General features: G+C 37.9%; 1 protein-coding gene across 1 annotated transcript in view; it reads right to left on the bottom strand.

Annotated features, from left to right (window-relative positions):
* LOC150103171 (uncharacterized) overlaps window positions 1–11,770 on the bottom strand; it is a 62,272-nt gene extending 50,502 nt beyond the window's left edge. Inside the window, exon 1 of the mRNA XM_090397821.1 lies at window positions 11,476–11,770. Coding sequence (XP_090253947.1) covers window positions 11,476–11,563 — 88 coding nt within the window. The 5' untranslated portion in view covers window positions 11,564–11,770. The remainder of the gene's footprint in view (window positions 1–11,475) is intronic.
* Window positions 11,771–16,562: the final 4,792 nt, after the last annotated feature.

Below are 16,562 nucleotides of genomic sequence, written 5' to 3'. Positions count from 1 at the left end.
GATGTTTAATAATTATTATGCTAAAATACAACCGAGGTGGTCGAATCCGTGATTTAAAATCTACAGACAGTGGGATCAAACTAAACATAGTACTAATACAAGGTCTTCAAATCGTGTCTTTTTTAAGTTCCAAAAAATGTTAGGGCAAACGTCTTCTCGTCAAGTTGGTCTATTTGGTGTATTTAATTATGTTTGCAATCACGGCCGAAGGAACTAAGGCTATTATATTGTGTCTGTAAACTGCAATTGTTCTAACTTGTTTATCTGTTTTGCAGTATGAGAATTTAGTAAAAATTTAAATATCTATTATCTGTTCAATAACAGATATTTAAATTACTAATTTAAATATCTATTATTGTGGGGGGGGGGAAGGCCAGGTGAAGATTTTTAGGCTCTTTTGCGCGCTCATTATCATTCATATCTTGAGGCAGAGTGAATAAAAATAAACGCAAAAGATTTAACCAGAAAATGCCTCGTATGCTACTTTGAAGAATGTACTCCGTACAATATGCATATTATGCATTATTCTAATGACAGCATTCAAATCTATGCAATTAGCATGCATGAAAGCTATATGTTAAGTTATATATTAAATATATTCACTTCGGAGTTTTATATGAAATAATTTTCACATATCTTGCTGCTTTAAGAAGTGACTAAATGCTATTTAAAAAAAAAAAAACTACGGCAATTTCTAAGTAATAGTAAGCATCAGCAAGTAAAAAAAAATTCGCGTATTAATGTCATAACTTGTTATATGTACAGAGCTCGATGCATTCGCTGGCTTTCCAGCTTCTCCAGGGCTAACAAGAAATCAGATATTTAATTGAAATGCAGATAAGCAGAAGAAATCAGCTTTGCTAGTAAACATTTCAGGTCTTCGAAACTTGCATTTTTTTAAAATTTTTTAGATAACAGTATTATATTTTGGACTTCGAGTCCGTATGACTCAGTATATCCAATGACTAAAATATCGCAGCATTTAATTAGGATTTTCATCGCATGTAATCTTAATCCATGCTTTCAGATCAGCGAATAGGATCGAAGTACCTCAGAAGACTGAAGTACACGGAGAATTTTGTTCCAGTTATTTCATCACCTTCAAGTGAGGCCCGACTATCTACGCGTTTGTGTTACACGTCACTCAAATGTTCCCTGTTTAGACCTATAACCAACCGGCCCGACACACATCTTGCTACATATACAGCTGATTTATTGACTCCTGATTTTCATACTTATGTGTTCATAGGCCTTTGCAGTATGAGTAGAAAGAGCTTTAACAAAAGGGACGGCAACTGCACCCATGTATGGGCGTAGAGTTTCATGCGTGAGCCGTTTGTGTAAAACTGCATTTTTTTTTTTTTATAAAAAAATATATTCTTGTCGTAATCATTGAGTTCTAAGTGCTATATGAAGCGTCTTACTGCCGATCCATACTTTGGTCCATATATTTTTCCATCTGAAAAAAACCCTGCAGAGAGAGAGAGAGAGAGAGTATTGAAAGTCATAATAATAATCTCGACAACCTGCTCTAAATGCAGATTATCTGGTCCGTATCCCACCTACAGTCCTAACAGTGATGTACCATAGGCTTACAATCTTTAGTAAATGGGAGTCGCATATGCAGAAATAAAGACTGTTTTATGTTTCTTGAACAAATGGAGGTCGTAGTTCCATGAGTAAAATGGTATTAGGAAGAAAGTTCCAAATAACGTGTGGAATGAAGACGAAAAGAAAAAGTTGAAGCCGGACAGTGAACAGATGTTGACCAGTGGTTGCGATATGTTTACAGGCTTAAGGGAAAGAGTGAAAGGAATGACGATGACCAGCAGTTTATCGATTGGCATATTCGTAAAAAAACAGACTACACCATATGGGTAGCCAAGATGTCGGTAATCGCTAGCGGAGGAGTTTTTTTTTAACAAAAAAACATTCTTTACAAATGATCGTCCTATAAGTAGCCTTGAAATTTATGCTTTTCAAATAGTTGGAAAGCATATCCGTTGATCATAATAATCAATATTAATTTTAATATGGAATTTTAAATCAAATCATGTCACAACTTAATTTCAAGTTATTTTTTCAACTGGTATTGCTTATTATAATTGATTTACTTCTTCCTCTAGTTCTAAATGCTTTTTCCTCTAGTTTCAATCTATAATAGGATTTTGTTTTCTTGCGTTATATTGACAATTATACAGACAGATACTGTAGATATATGTGATCCGGTACATTCGCTACCGATTACTATCATTGGCTTGAAACGTTATTCTTTACCATCACTACCTAAAAGACGTTATAGAAATCACGGTGCAAACAGTCACTAAATTTTCGACATGTTTTTCAAGATGTGTAGTTCTGCAGATGGCAAATGTAAAATATTTCTGTCGAAGATAGAGTTAGCGGAGCTGACTAGGATAACAAATTGTTGTCTTTATTAAACTATCTCTGAAAGAAGTTCGTGTAAATGGTACCAGAAGCAAGCCTCAAAAATTAAAAATTTACTTTATCACAAAACTTAAAACGAGTGAACGTTTATTCCCCCCCCAATAAGTTTAAATAGTAGGTTAAAATATAAGTTATTATATAGTAATTCAAGAGTATTTGACGTAATGACAGTGTCTTTAAATTTGTTTGACATATGTCAAACAAATTTATGAGCAAATAGGTATGCGCGAAAACACTATTCTGTCCGTCAACTAAATCTTTAAATATTTAATAATAATAACTACAGAAGTTTCGAAAGCAAATAAACTATTATGTGCACCGTCACCTAGTAATCTGACTACAGACAAGAAATCTTTGTCCATTTCAATTGGGTACTCTAAAATCCAGATGATGACGGAAACAAAAGAATAAAAAAAAATGTTTTTGAACGTTGTGATTGAAACATTCTCGGTTTAGTTCCTATCGTGCTAATAGTATTTCAGACTTGGTTCTTTACCTATAAACATGAATAAAATCATAGTTTCTTGGCTATACATTTAATTTTAAATATGGTTGCGATCTTTATTATGTACTCTTTTATACTGATGATAGCTTTGAAACTGGCTGAAAATTCTACAAGACATTTAGTCTTAGAAGCAGATTCCAGTCAATATTTTAGCGATATCTTATTCCTAATAGGTCCTGAAAAACGCTAGTTTGACACGTCGACTCGTATGTAGGTAAGTTAGCAGATTGCTAAGTGCGTTTTTTTTTTAAGCGATATTTTTAGTATAAACATGTCTCACGATTATCAGCAAATGGCAATTTCATTATTAATTTTGGACTTTTTCAGTGTTTTTTCCTTATTTTTATGGCTCTTAATTTTATGTTACACACATCTGAAATCGAGCATCAACTCGTTTAAATAAACAAGCATAAATAATTTTTATAACATTTACAACAAAAAAAAAGTAAGTGAATTTGAATGGCTTTAAGGGGGGGGGGTTTACTGTAACTGAATCGCGAATTTCGCGATTCAGTTACAGTAAAAAAGAAATTATGAAATAATTTGTTATGTGCTAATTGCGAGAATAAATATCAACTTCCCAATAAAGCACTCCTAAGAAACGCGCCATCATTAAAAAAAAAAAAAAAATTTCGACGTATGCATTTAACAGATGGATCGAAGTGCGCTTGCGCAAGCACACGTCTGCTTGGTGTCTGTGTGTAAATTATATATTAGTATAGAGGAGGGAAATAAAAGTAGATAATTAATTAAAATGAAACAGACAGGAAATTAAATCAAATCTTATTGTCAACGGCGCAACTACGATAAACTGAACCTCTTTCAATGCTCATTTGTCGCAGGCTTCTGAGTTTGCCGAAGCAAGAAGTGATTGGGCAAGTACGGTAGTTATGCCACTGTTTACCAATAGTGTTCAGTACTCACCCAAACTTTTTTGCAGGTTTTCTATCTGGTAGGATCCAGTATTTCTCAGTTCGTTTTGAAAGGTGTATCAGTATGCGGGATGAGAAAATAATAAAAGTACGCCCATTTATAACTGTGGATTGAAACTCAAGAGGCGGAAAAGATACGTTGTCAGCACGATATTAGGGTGGTTTTGAGCAAACATGCTGGCAGAAGGCGCGCACTGGTCCAGCATATCAGAGAGAAAGAGATCGACTTCTCCGATAAAAACTCTGTTCCGAATGTGTTAGAGGTGAAGGAAGAAGGAGAAAAACATTCGCCACTTCCTACACTCGGATTGTTCTGGGCGTGGAGGGGCGACAGCGTCGTCTCAACGGTGAATGAATACTTCCCAGTATATATTCCCCCCCCCCCTTACAAACATACACCTTCATTGAAACGAGGGTGGTAACTGGGAGGGGTTATTGCACCCGTCAAATCATCAGGCTCCTGAAGGTCGACTCCTTTATCCGCAAGAACAGGGAGGAGGTTGGGGGGGGGGGAAAGAGAGACGCTACCTTGGAGCGCGCTAGACGGCTGCGGCACCACCCTTTCCTTAGCAGTTTGCTCACCCACGGCGAATAGACAGCGAGCGCCAGGAAAACCCTTAATTTTCTAGGGACAACAGCTCTTCAGAACCAGTCCACCCTTCAATTTTAGACATAATCTCTTTCAATAAACGTCACTGGACCATTTCGGAGGACTCATTCTAGGTGTTTACTCTGGCGAAAAACTGGAAACACAAGCTTGGTAGAGGTGGCAATTTTTTAGAGATTTTTTTAAATTTCCTCTTTTAGGTCTACATTAGTCGACTGATTCTTCAAATTTCGTCTACTCATGAAATATTCAAGTCTTACGATCACGTTTCACACTCCCTGTGTAATTTAGAAAGGTAAAACCGCACCGCCCACAATTAAAAAGGACACGGACCTCTGTCTACTTACTTTTGACACCAATTTCCTCTTTCTTATCTGCAATGAGAATATTAAAAACACTTTTCTCGAAATGTTTCAGAATATTCTGACTTTTTTCCAGAAATCGGATCGAGAAAGAAGACAGAGGGCGCTGCTATCGCACATGAAGTTAATACAAGCTGAGTTGGATGTAAAAGAAAAAGTCTCATAAGTAAATAAATAAAATTAAATTTCACTGCAATTAGAAAACAGCAATGTAACGATAAGGAAAGAATAAGTGAGCTATGCATGTGAAGGGTAGATAATTTAATTAACCTTCTCTCCCGCTGAGGAAGGTTCGCTTTAAATGACTCACTAAAGGGAATGGAAGGTCAGCACCGTCATGCGCGGAAGTACTCTTCGAAGGGGTGATGGCTTAAAATCCAAGAACATCAAAATATCAAATGAAGGAAATTTCTCTTTGTAAGCGATGTTTTCTTCCTTTAATTTCATTGTCTGACTGTACCAATTTCTGCAGTACATCCTTGTCGGAGCTCTTTCCGCTTCGTATCGCCCACACGTCAGCCAGTGTATTTTTCCAGGCCAGCAACATTTGCCATGTTAATCACATCTTCCATTAACTGCCTCCGAGTGTTCTCTGCCAGCAAACCATTGCACAAAGAGCCACGAAATAAAGTAGACGTTTAGCGTTCCCTCTAGTTCGTGCCAAATGCCTGGTCCCGAGAGTTCTGTACGAAGTGCGGGCCAGCTAGCTGGTGTGTGTGTGAGAGAGAGATGTAGCATCGCACGATACGGAAGGCCAAACGTCTACTGGGGATGTGTCAGGTATAAAGGTGGCAGCAACAGCACTTTCCATCCGACCTGGATCGCCATACCAATAAACAGTGCTCTCTTGAGAAACAAACAAACCGTGTACGGATCAGGCAGCCCGAACGAAACATTGACTGCTGGGAATTTCAGGGCGAGAGTTGCAAATTTTGGTACAATGTGTGTGATCTTCAGAAGGTACACGAACAACAGTGTGATAAAGCAAGGACAGTGAGAAAATAAGAAAAAAAAAAGGAGAAGGAACGAGAAAAAGTTACCAAAAGAAAGAAATGAAAGAGGCACAAGGGATAAGAATAAGACAACAGAATAAGGGGGGGGGGAGTCGTTCCTTCGTGTTATATGGTTCAACCATAGAAGAACAAGCAGGCCTAATTGGAAGCTAGCCGAACAGGTTGAGATGAGTAAACCAGCCATTTGTTGCTTTGTCGCTGCTGGATACAAGGTCCGTACTTCGCACAATGACACGTGTACCTAGATCAAAGGTTGCTAAAGGTGATTCAGATGGAAGTCGTTCAGAATAAAGAACAAGCAACACGTCCGGGCTGGAGGAGAACAGGAAACTGTCTTTCTTGAATGGTAATGCTTTTAGTTATGAAAAATGATCGCATGATATCTTGCCGTTCGATATTTTGCACTCTTAGTTTTCGGTAGTGTGTGTATTCCATTTATCAATGCCGTTAATCGCTCGGGAGAATGTTCTTAATAAGACAGGTCACGTGGTTGATGCTTTGCAGTTCGTGATCAGGTGCATGCATGCGTGTGTGACCCAGAAGAAACTGGCGATCTTATATATATTGAATAAATGAAGCGTTAATTCCAAATAAACTCCGGAAATCTAGGGACTTCCGTTTCGATAGGTGCGTGTCAATACATTCGTTGGCGAATCACGAACTGTCCAACACCTTAGATATTAATCTGTGCCTTCAGGTAACAGTAATCCCTTTCTTGGTAGTCGAGAATTTGCATTTGTGTTTAATTATCGCTTGCAGGTTTAAGGCGTAAGGGTCGCCGGTTATTTATACCAGGTACAGTAATCCCTGCACAATGCACGTCAGATTCTCCCCCCCCCCTTGTAAGCCGTTCATCCCCTTTTCCTCCTTCCAAGCTCACCACCCGGTTTGCCACCGTGTCCGTGCAGAAACACGCGGAAACCATCACCTCGCGCACTTACTGATTAATGATCGATTGTTACAAGACAACACATCTTCTGACGTCATTCCACAGACACTTTCTTACTACTTAAGAACCTGTCGACGCTACGATGTGCTAATGAGGTGTCCAGCGGAGACTTTCTTTCATCTAATTCTGCATGTGTGGGTAAGATATTCGTTCACCAACGAAATGAGGTCGAGATGCACAATAGATACTTCTGAGTCAGATTCTTGCTCGGCGCTGTCAGGTATTTCAACTGCACTTCTCCCTTTTCCTCGTGACCTTCCCTGTGTGTATGTGCGCGCGAAAAGAGAGAAACTTCTCTTAAAATATTACGGCAAATGTACGGCGTGAAGTCAAACAGCATTGATTAAACAGGCCGCACTGTTTCAAACTCACTGATATAATTAACGCACATCAATGTAATTAAGAGAGACAATTCTATTCTGAAAAATATTTCGAAGATGGCGCTATCACAGTCCTTGCTAAGAAACTGGAACCACCACACGAAGTCCCGGATGAAAAGAAGCATAAAGAGAAGTTTGAATTGCAAAATTACCTCCGTTCACATAAATGAGAGTAATGAAATGTTTTCATCGTGCTTAATTATTGTACGGGAACATAATTCTGGTCATAAACGAAATTTTGATTAAATCCCTGAATGCACCAACAAAATTCTGGCAATGCTGATTAGTGATTCCGTTTGATAAACATGAAAATTAACTTTTAGCATTTCATCCATATTTAATATTAAAGGACTAGACTATGGACCTGTAGTGAGACAGCAATATTAAGTTCATCAAATATTCACTATTAGCTTTTTTTTTTTTTTAATTATTATTTTGTTGTCGTTATGTTTCCTGAAGGAAATGAGATCCTCACAGACAAACACGGGGGCCTTAAAAAGAGAAATGAAAATATTAACATAAAAAGATAAAATGAAGTAAGACTGAGCAAAATTGTATAAAGAGAGAGAGAGAGAGAGAGAGAGAGAGAGATCGTACTTATTCAGAGTTATGCAAACCCTCTCGAAATGTTAAAACAAGCGTATTGATGCTACTAGTATGGCAGCCTACAATGGCATCACGATCCAGGCTTATTAAATCCTTTAACCAGTGTGGAAAGCTCCGAAGATGATACGAGTATAATATTATCTGAGGAGTTTAAAATCCATTATCAGAAATGAAGTCGAACAACAATTCTTGAGGATAGTCTTTAAATTGTTAAACAAATATACGTCATTGAGAAGTGAATAAATAATAATAAAAACAGTTGTTTTTTATGGACCAAGGAATCTTCACTGTATCAATCTTTGATAGCAGCACAGGGTGGGGGAAGTAAGAACCAAAGTAAAGAAGAAAGAATGGGTTGTATTAGTTCAAATAAGAAAGGGACATTTTACATGAATAAGACATTTCATCTTTTACAGATTTTTTTTATGTGACACTCATGAAAAGTTGTGAACATATAGTACGTTAGTATCGTGGGTGGGCCAAGATTTTTATTATTTTTTTAAAATTTGAATTAAACGATTTTGTGAAAATATCGAAATCCCAGGAAGGGCAACTTCACTTTGTGAAGTTGTCCTTCTCCATTTTTTTTTTGAAAATAAAAATTATGTAAATTGATGTCTTTAATGATTATATAAAGTCACTTCCAATTTTGAAAACTTTAATAATAACTTCAAAATTACTATATTTTAAAACCATAAACTGAATCACCAACTGCATTAAGCATTATTAAAAACAATGATGTATTAAGCGTTTAAAATATAAGGATGTGAACTCCTTTGTGATGCAACATTGTTCTGCCACATGTCACATTTTTGCAAATCCATTTCATGTCAGGATGACCTAGCGTATTTTAAATATCGTTAACATACATCAATGAATTGCCAAATATGAACAATGTAATTACAGATTGACCTTATAATTTCCAACTATGGTAAAGTGTAGATATTATGATTTATAATTGTTTAAGTTCAAAAACTAGAAATACATTTCTGTTAATTTTAAAAGGAAAAATCTGATATATTTATAAAACAAAAAAAAATTGTTTTATGTAAATTAAACTCGAATCTTCAGGACTTTGAAGAAGTTTTGTCAGAGACAAAATTGTGGCATCATTGAAAGATGCCCCCCCCCCAGTTGGATGCTGACGGTGAATTTCCAGCCTGCAGCTTCTCTTCTAGCGTTCTCTGTGTCGTTTAATAAATTTGGATGAGACACACTTTATGGTTTGCATTAAGCCAGGTGATTACATGCATTAGAATATACCAAATTTCTGATATAACGAACTGCCACCTTCATTTGTGAAAGTTTTCTGTACAACACGAAGACATTGCTTTTACCCTGCAACAGGTAAAAGAATGGTTTCCAGTCGTATTAAATGGGCCAGTTGTGGAATGTGCTAAAACGTCAACGATCTCATAATGTGAAACAACTAGCTGACGCAATATGTGAGCAATGGCAAGCAATCTCACCTGTACAAACAACTAGTTGATGGTGGTGTCAATGGCAAACCAACTACAGTACAGGGAAAGCCAAAAGCACGAAAAAAGAATCACACTAACAGTAATAATGAAGGTTTTTAAATAAAATCGACTAATACGGTACAGTGTATAATGTGAGAGAATGGAGTCAACTTCCAACAATTCTACTTAGAACAGCAAAGTAGCTGATATATAAAAAATTAAAGATTTATCATTTTGCCCTGGGTAACTAAGTTCGTCCTGATCAAGTAACAATTCTTGCTTTAAGAGGACGCACCAGCTTTAAATAAATTCTTGTCACACATTGATCCATTCTTTATCCGCTTGATGGTCATCTCTCACTATTAAGCCAGTTACATCGTCAACGTCCATCTGGTTATCACGACATCGAGATGGTGTATTTTCTGTTCATTACTGCCTCTCTTTCTCGTAACCCAAGGACAGTAGCGATGGGGAAGGGGAGTGTTCAACTTGCACCTGCATCTAGGGGCGATGGCCGAAAAGTCGGCGACCGTATCGGAGGCGACTCTTTAAACAGACACTTGTTCAGTGCATTTAAGTGAAATATCCACCCCTCCTCCCTCACCCCATTTCTTCTTTCCTGCTACACGCATGCTCTGATGATATTGCTAGTCACTTACAAAGGAAAGATTTTCTTGACAATTAGCGCCCATATAGTGAGGCGAAAAGCAAACACGGTTTCAGTAGCTAATCAACTCCGAACCAACCCAGCTGCGGGACTTGTCTCAATAGCTTCGTGTTTGACTAATTGCTGAACGGGGTTGCTCTGAGCGAATGAGAGTACCAATCACCTTCGGGGCAAGGGAAAAATGGTTGTGCTCACCTGGCAAATTCTCCTTTATAAAAAGGAACCCGCACGTTCTTGAAATACATACAAGCAATGGGATAAAGCATTATGAAAGAAAGTAATTTAAGGTTATGTGTACACAGACGCGAACATCTGAGGTTTCCTGCAGTGACATTACATCCACGCTTAGACATCTAACTAGGCAAGGCCTTCTCTCAAACTGGTTTTCCCAGCGAACTGGGTATACTTATTTGGAGATGTAGCTTTGCTTTTTTTTTTTTTTTACTCTTTTCGGTGTCCGTAGTTATAGTGTGGCTCACAGGGAGAAGTATTTGCTACTGTTTTGCAGGTCAGAATTTTTCTTGATTGTTTTCTCCCCCCTTAACGATGTCTATCGTCACCTTTGATGTTGTTCCTCCTGCAACGTATCAATCATCCACTGTAGTTCCGGTTAGAGATGCAACCTACGTTTATTTTAAACCATTTCCGGAAACGAAACGTTCGAGGAGAAATTATTTCTTTCATTATTTTACAAGCCGCTTAGATTTGTCTTATGAAGGTTCAAAGTTTAATTCTGATCCTGCACCTGGAAACCATAACAACGAAACTCCCATCTTTTTTCTTAAGCAAGAAAGGAAAGAGAAAATGCCATTCTTTGTATTTTTTTTAAAAAAATAAGCTGTTGAAACAATAATAAATTCACTTTGTATATTTATTTGTATCTCGCAAAAATAAAAAGTTCATTTAAATATTTTTTTCGTAGTTGCATTCTTAGCATTTCGGTTTCCAGTAAATCATACGTTAGGTTTCAAGTAATATGCTATTCATATATGTGTGCAATTTCTGTACTTCCAATTTAAACTTCCAGATGGCGTTTTTGTGTGCAACTGTAGAAATGGTAATCTTTAGTGTTGTCTTCTTCAAGAATTGTGCATTTAAAAATCCTAAAATTAACAAAATAAACACATAAATAGGATTAACAAAGGCAAATGTTTCTAAGCGTACAAGGTAAATACATGTAAAACAAGAAAGACATGCAACAAAATCTTAAGCTAATCCTACACAATCTTGTCTTTCTTTCTTTGCGTTATTTGATCCTGCAGTGGAGGGAAATGATTATATTCTCCTATCAAGCTTTCTCCGCCCACCAGCCGTTTCTCATTTAGCATGCAATTATTCGTCTCGCTGCCTTTCTTCTCGCGTAATCATTGTGGACATTCAAATCCTGAAACTCCGTCCGTCTGCCTGTCTGTCCTTTAGCAAAAGGAGATTAAAATTAACCAATCACAAAGTGCAAGAAAGAGACAAGATTGTGTGTCGTCTCAAAAGGGACGACGATCACCAAGACACATAAAAGAGAGGAACCCCCTTGGGCTTAAGTACTAACCTGATTCGGGGCTGTTTTCGGTCTCCATGGCAACAGCGGACGCCTCTGGATCACTCTGGGGGGTCGGGACAATCACAGAGTCCTCCATGCCTGCAGCGGAAGACAAACAGTGGAGACTCAATTAGGGCCAGATTCCAGGAACGCGGGTTTTCTGTGGCCCCCACCTCGCCTCCCCGCCAAGACACCAGCACAGCATGACCCCTGTGGCGCGCTGCAGATCCGGTGATGGCGGCTTGGTGCGGGCCCCCAGCGGCGTCAGCGATCTATTCCCACAGCTGCGAGCTCCGGGCCAACACCAAAGGGGGTCTCCAGGGCTGGACTGATGCACGTGCAGGGTTCTGCTTTGTCCCCAACAGCTACCCGAGTAGCTCGAGTCTTGTGCTACACCCCTACTTCACCGTCCGGTGTCCCCGCTGAGACTTGGGCGGTATTCAGACCCAACGGGGAAGCGGCTTGGCGGGAGGTGTCAGCGACGAATGGCAAACATGCGGGCAGTGGACAAGACAGGGCTACTGCAAAAGGAGGAAGTAGAGAAAGCACGTGATAAGGAACGCTAAGGACAAAGGTCAGTTAGTTAATAAATGCGGAGGAGGCAGAGATACGTTTTTATCTGTTTCTGTGCTGCATCAGTCCATCCCAGTATGACCTTCCGAGATATTAAAGCTTCGGGTCGTAAATCGGCATGCATTTGACACGGGCGGAACCACTAGATCAGCCTCGTACATGGGTTTTCAACACACCAACTCTGCACTCGCTCCGCTAAATACAGAGAGAAGAGATGACAGCTTACACACAGGGAGAAAACATGGTGACAAAAAAAAGAAAAAGAGTAAAAAAACGCGGTTTCGTCGGAAGTATCTTTGCCTCGTGCACATCCCAATGCATATACGTAAAAAACTATCTTGATTTTTTTTTTCAAAAAAAAATGAAATTTTTGTGGGTTTCGCTCCGTAGTTAGGACTGAATCAATGATGTGATTACCGTTACATTGAACTTATAACATCTTGTAAAGAGATAGTGTGGAAGCTAAATATTAGTTGTTGTCATCTCCACGACTAACATGCGTGTCTTTACCACTATTTGAATCACAGAATGACATTAATGCAATTAATGTACTATATACAATAATTTCCATAAAATATTTAAATAACAATTGAAAGATTTAAAATATCTGATAGGTAACAAGAATTCTGCCGGATTCAAAAGTTGGATTATTGTATCCATTTAAAGATATCTGCGTGATATTTGATATCAGTGCTGACAATAATTACTCAGCTTAATGGCACTTTGTAAAAATACGGCTGTCATTTTTTCTTTTTATGATTGGCGGTGCTTTTGTTATACAAAGACCTCCGTTGGTAGTCTTGATGTGTACTAATACTTCGTCTTATCGTTATTTTCAAAATCCGTGATACAGATATGTACTAATAAAGCTAAACCAGTGACATCAAAATTATAATTAATATTCTGTTACTGCGTACTCATAACGCATTTAAAACATACACACGCGCGGACATATCTTAACAATGTGGAACGTGCAGGAGATGTTATCTTCAAGGAGTCGAAAACGAATATTTCAATAATGTGCAGCACGTTCAAGATACAATCTGAGAGTTCATTTTAAAACGTGCGTTGTACCAATGGGGTGCGTGATGGTAAAATCATCATGATATATATTTTGACAAACCAGGAAACGATAAATTGTTTGTCATTGTTTTCATATCGGTGGAAGGTTTAGAATTGAACATTCCGCAGAAATTTTCTTAAGTCGAGATACAGGAAATTGAAAAATATCCATTACATGGTCATAAGCAAGAAAATTTCGAAGTAGTGGTAATTTCTTAAAATTATGCACCCTTAGCGCTTTCCTTATATCCAGGTAATATGGAGTACATTGAGTCAGGCGAGTGTGTTATGTTTGTCAATTGCGTATATTCTCTGGCCGGTTAACAAATTTGAAGAAAATAAAACCTCGGCAGTTCTGTATGAGACGGATAAGTCACCATTAAGTTGAAAATACTTACAAATGTACTCTTCATGCAACAACGGGGATTGAACCCAGGTTTTTTCCAATCAAAAGGGGTATCGTCGTTACCGCCTGAACTACGACCCTTTTAGACAAGGGTAATGAGAGCCCCATAAATTGGTGTTAAAAATCGAAAACTTCTCCATCTTGAAAGCTTTTACTTGAAACAGACGCACGCGATCGTAAATCTCCCTGATGCATCTATCGTCCCTAGACGCCCTACAATCAAGAAAAGGGAAAAAATAGAGCATCTCTCATTTTCTGTCTGTCTCTCTTTCTCCCCCCCCCCTTTCCGATCTTTTACTAGACTGTTCTCTGGTAACCCTTTCGCCACTCTCTCTCTCTCTCTCTGTGTATATGTGTGTGCGCGCGTGTACCCTCATCTTTTGGGACTCTGCGTCTCTTCCCGCATCGTCGCCGATAATTAATGCATAGCAAGGGAGTAGTTGGGTCGGTCGAGCCGTAATTACGGGGCCCGACTGTTACACCTGCTGTTGCCATTAGCCGACTCCCAGGCGGCAGTCGCCATTCACCGCCGAGACCCACCGCCACTGCTGTGGAGAAAAAGCGTTATTACCGTCGCCTCTCAAGGGAAGCGGTTCTCCAACAGCTACGGCGGCTCTACTTTATTAGAATCCTTTTCAGCAGTTCTTTTAGCTCGTGCAGCTCGAGATGGGCCGCTACCTCGTTGCCATGAGCTCCAAGGGCCCATACCCTGGGGTGCTAGGCAGTTTTGCAACGCGAACTTCTCGGTTGAACGTCTTAATTTGCGTCCCTAAACTTGAGTACAGCCGACTTGGGATTTGGTGTATGCTACAGAAATAGACGGTGGCGCCCCAATGCGGTAGGTAAAGGAATTACAGCGAACCGAATTTTATTTGTTTTATGGTTGGAAGCAACGTGAGCAGTTTATGCGTTTCATTGTTCATGTGTTTTTATTAGTTTCTTCTGTTTTATAGCATAATTTACGTAAAATTAGTTTTTTAGGTGACTGTTCTAAAAGGAAATACCTAGTAATTAGACTTGTTCGCCGCAATATTTATACAAGATCTATTATGAATCTGTAGGGAAAATTATATGAATTTATGTCAAAATTAATAAAGATATAATTGAAACTTGCTAAGTGAGATTCCTTACTTATGACATGTTATAACTTTCGTTTTCTTGAGGCTTTCGATATAGAAGTACAGTACAGTACACTGAACTTGGGTGATAATTAGAGCTGTTCTATCTACTGACGTGTGCAAAAGTTCACTCCGGTTAATTGTACACATGTTTCTAGTTAAGTGGTGGTTTTATTTATTCAATTAATGAACGAATGATGTATTAAAAGAAAAAAAATACTACGTATTCGCGATAAATGCTTTCATTTCAGAAAAAACTAGAATACGAAGCAAGTTAATTGACAATTCTTCAAAAAATCAGAGTCGCGATTCTGTTATCGACTATCGTGAACTAGTTTATTCAACTTCTTGACAGTTTTTATTACAATTAAAAAAAAAAAAAAACGTGTACATTTATTGGGACGCAAATGAAAAGAATCACAGAATAACTTAATTTTAAAATTAAGGTGGATACTATTTAAGAAATTGTGAAAAAAATGTTATGACGATTTGTGTGTCCAAATATCTCAAATATCCAGGTGAAAATTCTTACTTGATGGAAGAACAGACAATAAACAAAGGGCAAGATATACTACTAGAACTGAGCCAACTGCGGATTCGAACCTAATTCAAAGAAATTTAACGCATTAATCAAAAAGTTGTTTCGCCTGTGGCAAGTGTTCAGAGAAGTATAATTAATCAATAATTAATTAATGTTTTGGATTAAATTTTTCAAACAATTTCATATAAATGCAACTGCAGTGATGTGTGGCTTCTTCGATACTCTTAATTGTAAACCAAAAAGAAAATAAACAGCGAAAGAATGTTTTAATTAAGAAGCAATTTTAAACTTGAGTTCTACAAACTTTCCACGTATAAAGCAAGAAAAAATTGTAGACGAAGCATGTAGAATCTGATGATTGTATCATCTTCCCTACAGCATTCATATGATATAATAAATTATTTCTTTCTGAGAGAGAAAGACTTGTGATGAGTCAGACTCGTAAAGGAGAGGGAAGCTGAGTATCAAGCAACTGAACGTTGGCAATTTTAAACAACTTTAGGCTGTGGAACCTCAACTTTGTCCTTCGAAATTCCCGTCATTTATAAAATAAATTCTAACTCTTGTTTTTTTTTTCCCTCTCCTCCCCAATAGTAACAGTTGCCGGTCTAGTTGACCGTGCGGTTAACGTACCCGCTCTCCAACAAACAGGCTGCGGTTTCGAATCCCGCCGCGAGAATGGATGTTAGTAATCGTCTTTAAGTGGGAGATGAATTTCATCGCCTGGTCTCTTATTGGAGGTCTGAAGTGGCTTAAAGTTCCATGTTTGGTCTCTAGAACAGGGTTTCCGGACTAAGTAAAAAAATAAATTAAAAATACAAAAAATATATAAAATTTGATTTAAAAAAATGCAAATATGCTTAGCTCACCCATGGTACTAAATGTACTATCGGTTTGCAAATAACCGTTCGCCGGTAGGAGCAACATCAGAAAAAAGTCATTATGAATCTAAGATACCTCTGTTGAAAGAAATATAGATTAAACAAGGAGCTCGCATCATCTGAAAAATGGAATTAGAAAGAGTGCTTTTTTTCTAAAATTTTTTTTGTCATTAGCTATTCCAAATGCGAGAAGATGTTCTAGCTTATAGTGCACAGAGTATAGTAAAAGGATGGAAAAACTGAAGAAAGAATAAAATAAAATAATGAGGGATTTATTATCCCCTTAACTGAAAAAAGAATAGTGATTTGGATATTATAAAAAGCAGATGGATGGGTGGGGCAAATGTCCTAAAAATTTACTTTTGCTAATTGAAGTTAACGGGGTTATCAGAATCCCACTGATGAACTGTCTGGAATCAGTATTCAAAGAAATATGAAGTATATATATATTCTAGAAATTTTATTTATGTATCGCGAAACCAAACTAAATTTGCAGTCAAACTGAAAAAGATGCA

The sequence above is a fragment of the Typopeltis vanoorti genome, chromosome 9, assembly GCF_054136105.1.
Source record: "Typopeltis vanoorti isolate ZY-2024b chromosome 9, IOZ_Tvanoo_1.0, whole genome shotgun sequence".
Taxonomy (NCBI): Eukaryota; Metazoa; Arthropoda; class Arachnida; order Uropygi; family Thelyphonidae; genus Typopeltis; species Typopeltis vanoorti.
This window is presented reverse-complemented; position numbering and strand designations above follow the sequence as displayed.